General features: G+C 38.4%; 1 protein-coding gene across 1 annotated transcript; it reads right to left on the bottom strand.

Moving 5' to 3' along the window:
* Nucleotides 1-574: 574 nt before the first annotated feature.
* il12ba (interleukin 12Ba) lies at nt 575-4,251 on the bottom strand. Its single transcript, XM_046043301.1, has 8 exons — nt 4,207-4,251; nt 2,713-2,800; nt 2,339-2,626; nt 2,106-2,211; nt 1,518-1,759; nt 1,214-1,386; nt 904-1,025; nt 575-729 (listed from the first exon to the last, which is right to left on the bottom strand). Exons 2-8 carry the CDS (start codon nt 2,798-2,800, stop codon nt 678-680), a joined length of 1,071 nt encoding a protein of 356 aa, XP_045899257.1. The 5' UTR covers nt 4,207-4,251; the 3' UTR covers nt 575-677.
* Between the last annotated feature and the right edge of the window lie 1,281 nt (nt 4,252-5,532).

The raw sequence follows: 5,532 nt of genomic DNA, 5'->3' as shown, positions 1-5,532 counted from the left end.
CTTTGTAGTTGTTCACCTCCATAGGTGCACCAACGAGAAGGACAGAGAAAGCAGGTGAGAGATGGGAGAACACAACACAAAATCTACATGTGTCTTGGCATGTTACAGAGGAAATACCATGCATACCCTATCTCCTCCTAGAGAACAGGCAACAGACAACTTAGTTCAAAATGTTAGGAAAGTTTCTTCCAAAAGCCACACTCTCACCTAACTGTTTAGGGAAACAACATAAACCTCTGAGCAGATTTACCACTGTTGTTTATTGGTCAAATAGAAACAACAGGTTTCTGTTCTCTACCAAAAAGGTACAGGGTCAGGTGCTTAGGGCATATGGTACAGGTCTGGATAAATGCAATACTAAACCATCGTAATATAGAAAACTTTGTACAGTTTCAATAGAGACTTCAGAAAAAACTTTGATAATGTTCCTGTTCAATTTTAAAAATCAGGAAAAAGCTGCTGATTGTAGCTGTGAAAAAAATGAAAATCCAATATTCAGCTAAAGGACACATAAGGTAGTGACAAAAAAAACCTTTTAAATCTCATTTTATTTGTTCACTTATCATTAGGAATAGTTACATATTACAAACACCTTGATACAATATTATATAAATATATAAAAAGCTTTTAAGTAAATCGAGATGTCCAGTTTTGGGATTGTGTTTCTTCTGTTATGCTCATTGTTTGTTTTTACGATGTCTGTTGTTTTTCTTCTTCTTGTTCTTCAGTCTGCGATGGAAAAATGGACATTTGTGTGAAATAACTCCCAATTTTACTCCAAGCAAGCTAGTAAAATATATTCATAACAGAAGTTACAACCACGTCTACATAGTGTGAATTCCTGAGATCTAGCCTGATGCTGTCAAGAAGGTATCTCCCACTTTTCCAGGGGGAGGCACTGACCTTAAGTGGCTCCACTCGCTCCACTGTGAGTTACAGAGAGCATCCTTGGCTCGGACACAGACGGCCTTAGTCTTGCGCTTGACTTCAAACTGACAAATGTCTGTAGAGTGGACTGTCAAGATCTAAGAAGTAAAAAAAAAGATATCAAGTCATGCAACATTTACTCTTTCTTGTGATTTGTGTGCGCAGTTCTTTTATGGCTTGTGGGATTTCCTGTCATTTGTCTGACATTTTGTTATTATTTTCACTCTGCTTTAGTTCTTTAAAATACAAATTACAAGGTGCATGGCAATCAATAGGGTCCTCTTACCTTTGTGGCTTTTGAGTCAGTGCACGGGTTGTCACACTTTTCACATCCCTTCTTCAGCTGTGCAATCTGGAAAGTGAGGGGGAAGTAGGAGAAGGGACTGCTCCAGGATCTTGGGTAACTCCACTCTATCATCGTAGTGTTGACTGTACTGATCATCACCTTGTCAGGTTTCACTATCGAGTGTGAAAGCAAAAGACAGGGCGGAATGAAAACAAAGACAGGAGGAGAAAGACAAGAAAAACAAGTACATGGAAGTACGGAGTTATGTACAGGAAAAGAAATCTGTCTCCCGGAGATGTCTCACCTATCTCTGACAGGTAAAAGTGTTTCGAGTAGTTTTCCACTAGGAAGTGCTCAGTCTTCACGTAGACACTGATGTGGATCTGTTGACTCTCCTCAGTATAGGGGCAGTGCTGCTTGTCCAAGCACAAGATCCTGTGTCCGCTGTCGTCCACTGAACAGCCAAAGTGTCTCTGACCTGAAGAGCATGTCCAACGCTGACCGCTGGTATCCACAGAGCACTGAATGTCATTGCTGTCAGTGACACTGCAAAATAATAATAATATTTTTTTTTTTATTGACACGACACACTGATTTTGTGGAGGGTTTTTTCATGGCAAGAAGCTGTAACAACTTCTCATGGACAAAAAGCTGAAGGAGCAGATGCTGATTAAAGTATTACATAGTATAAAGTAGAACCTATCGTTCAGGAGCATTTACAGCTGTATTATTGTTAAATAAAAACTGATCCAAAAAAGCACTTTGTTATGTTTCCTCTCATAAGGACGCATTTATGGGCGTCGCTGTGTAGTCTCAGCTCTGACATGGCTCCGAGCACTGTGTTATTACTGGAGAGCGAAACAGAAAACATTTCAGCAGTTTGTGAGCTTACCGTCGAGCTTTGATGAATGCTACTTTGCCAACGCGTCTGCTGTGCCAGGTCCAAGAGCAGTGGAACTCTCCGTTGTAATTTTGAGCCGAGCACTTTAAATAATCTTCTAATGAGATAACGATAACGGCACGTAAACATGCAGAGATGGGAACACAACAAACAGACAAGACCCAATTAGTCAGTGGAAATTTCTAGCTGTTCTATTCAGTGCAAAGTTTTTAATTAGATCATACCTTGGTCAGATTTCACAAGAATCTTCCTCCTCTTAGTTTCTTCCTCTTGGATCAGGATCACAGTATGATTGAGGAGTGATCCGTCCTCGCTGTGGCAGGTGTAGTTGCCCCCTCCTAAGCTTTCCTCCAGCTGCACCAGATATGAGTTTCCTCTCTGCGCTTCCTGTACTCCATTCTTCCTCCAAAAAATATCCTGATTCTTAATGTCTCTCCTCGTAAGCTCCTCTGGCGACTCCAGGCAGCTCAGGGGCTGCTGGCCCAAAGTGCCGTCCACCTCCACAACCAAAGCTAACATGAGGACACACAGGAAGAGGTTATGGATGAACTGTTTAAACTTGGATTGATAAGTGTGTTTTCATGGAGATCAAACATACTGTGGGGCAGCAGAGTCCAGTGGCTCGTAGGATTTTGGCAACTGACTTGCAGAAACGCACACACAATGCCGAAAACAAATAACTTCATCTGAATAACAAAGAGAAGACAGAGAGCAAGAAAGTGAGGTGGCGGAAGTGGTGTGAAGAGGGCAAATAAAGAAACAGAGAGAAAGATCAAATGACCAAAATCAGTACTCTTGCACATAACATATTGAGTTAATAACACAAAAGCCATAAAAATGCACTTGTAATTAGTCAATACAATCATTTACGTGCATAAATTCAAAATCATGGAAATTACTCGAAATAACAGTACATTAATAAACAAAAAACAAAATAAAAGCAACACAACTCAAAAACCAATTGAGAAGTGGAAAACCACAGCTCACAGAATGAATATACCTACTTTACAAATTCACACAGATTTCCATTTAAAAAGTGAAGATCAAGACACATGTTAAACTCAGAGTAACAAAGAACCACTAGCGATGTTCTTATCCATGAAAACCCAAAACAAACCAACGCCAAAAATGTAGCATAAAGTTTCATCAGCATGCAACCACCTCAGGAAAAATAAATAAATCAAAAAACTGCATGTATGCCTCCAGAAAAGAAAAACAAATCCAAATATTCAGTACTTGTTTATATAGACCTAACTTACATCAAATGTCCATCCCCAAAGCATACTAAAGTAGAACCAGCTAGTTAGCAACATAAGTCATAATACCTAGTTTACTATATACGTGTTATTTACATTAAAATTCATTCATTTTAAACCTGCAGTTAAAAACTGTTTTAATTCCAACTTTTTTGTATAAACAAAGTAATAGCCAAGGGTTATTAGTTGCGCCTATAGGCTACTCATGTAGACTAGAGTATAAAATGAACTTCATCGTCTTTTATTTACACCAGACTGTAGTTAAGGATTTACACAGAGTGCCCGCAGCAGCCCATCATAGATTCACTACATCCGTTTTCCATTTTATTACTTCATAATAAAAGCCCATATCTTGCGAAAAGCGCTTAACAGTAGGCACTCAAACTCACTCAGAGCATGTCGCCATTAGGCAATTCAACAAAATATCGTACACAAACAACCGTTTAACAAATCAGCCCAAAGTCATCTTACCTTTACATTTATTTCCAGAATTAATGGCGACCCTACGATTGAGAGCGCCTTTTATGTGAGTGACTGGCATTTAAGTATTTCCCCAAATCGCCAAGTACATTCGTCCAAAAAGTCCAACTTCGCTTTCTATTTGTCTACATGAAAAGAGGTATTCATAATCCTCTTTAACTCACTTCCACCATGAGCCTCGCCGGCTGGTATCATGTTACATGACATTACTTTTACGACATCACCTGGTCAATATTACAGAGATGCTATGAAAGATTTAAATAAAGGTGATATTGGGCCTTCTATTATAATAGGCATTATTTGGGTTGAATTGGAGGAAATTATTATATTTGAAAAGGGAAAAAAACTACTTTTACCTTAAAAGTTCAGCGTTTTGCCGGGAAATACAGTGGGACTTAAAGTTAAATGGCTTGAGCCCACCAGCAGCAACAGCAAAAAACTTCCGGCCCCAAATCCTTCACAATAAAAGGGTATTATCTACAAATGCTGGTGATAACTGAACGCAAAACACTTTCATTTGTCACAAAACTGCACGGCGAAAACATTTTTTTTAATCTCAATACTTTATACTCACACTATTATTCAATCTGTAAACCTATTGGAAAGAAACTACAGCCACGTAAAAGTGAGTCATGCTGACATTTTGAGACGAAAGTGTCCACTGTCATTGTTATGTGCAAATGTCAAAACACTCCTCGTAGCTCGTGACCTGTTGCCACTATTTACTAATTCACTACTGTATTGACTTGTAAGCCTATGCAGCCTCGTATTTTCATTATGAAAACTAAAACCTAAAACCAGAACCTCTGTTAGTTAAAATTCCAATTTCTATTTTTTATTCCAAAGGATTTTAACAGCTTGATGTCCAGGATCAAATACTACATATATTTGGCATTCTGTAATATTTACTTAACAAGGAGGAGGAACAATATTTGGGATAGCATCCTATAATATCATAATATGTTATGAATCCTTGTAGTATCACAATGATGTCACAAAGGCAAGTTAATCTGCATTCCATTTAGTAGTATGCACAGGTTTAGCAACCCTCAATTCTATGTCGTGTTTATTTACAGCTACAGAAAACTCTGTCTTGAAAGACATCATAGAAAGCAATCAATACAGTAACAAAATAAATCACAAGAGAACAGGCTTTGTATTACGTTTATGGAAACCGTAACAACCCAGTGTCCCCAGCACTATCATCCTTAGACCATCACTGAGAAACAAAACTTCAATGTGAAACTAGGGAAGGGGAAGAAGATAAAATAAGCTTGCCAGGTCAAAGAAGGGTGTCACATCCGGAAGGTTGATAATAGACAGATATGGGGCAATGAGACTGAGATATTAACAATGAAAAGAAACATGAGCATGTCAGAAGATGGGACTTGGCGCAACCAGGTGAACAGACAAAGGACTGGATTACTCAAGGCTCATTCCTTTATAATGTTAGGCCAACGACCATGCCACAATGAGAGATTATTGCTCATACACATTGCAAAAGTAGTTGAACAAAGCAACAAAATGCATACATGCACAAACTACAGTTTGAGGAAATAAGTAAATGATTGCAGTGATGTGGATACTAAACTTAGTAACTAAAAATTGAAAAGTATTGTCACAAATGTCACTTTATCAACTGTGAAGGCATTGCTTTCTTTTAGTTATTCTTTCTTTGTGCA

Source organism: Micropterus dolomieu, unplaced genomic scaffold (assembly GCF_021292245.1).
Source record: "Micropterus dolomieu isolate WLL.071019.BEF.003 ecotype Adirondacks unplaced genomic scaffold, ASM2129224v1 scaffold_180, whole genome shotgun sequence".
Classification (NCBI taxonomy): Eukaryota; Metazoa; Chordata; class Actinopteri; order Centrarchiformes; family Centrarchidae; genus Micropterus; species Micropterus dolomieu.
Note: the sequence above shows the minus strand (reverse complement) of the source record. Positions and strands in the feature narration are given on the sequence as shown.

Excerpts from the sequence above, each read along its gene's own strand:
- il12ba (XM_046043301.1), bottom strand. The coding sequence starts at position 2,800 with ATGAAGTTATTTGTTTTCGGCATTGTGTGTGCGTTTCTGCAAGTCAGT. Across the intron at positions 2,627-2,712 it reads CTGGACTCTGCTGCCCCACA|CTTTGGTTGTGGAGGTGGAC; the intron begins GTATGTTTGATC and ends TCCTCATGTTAG. Across the intron at positions 1,026-1,213 it reads CTGACTCAAAAGCCACAAAG|ATCTTGACAGTCCACTCTAC; the intron begins GTAAGAGGACCC and ends TTTACTTCTTAG.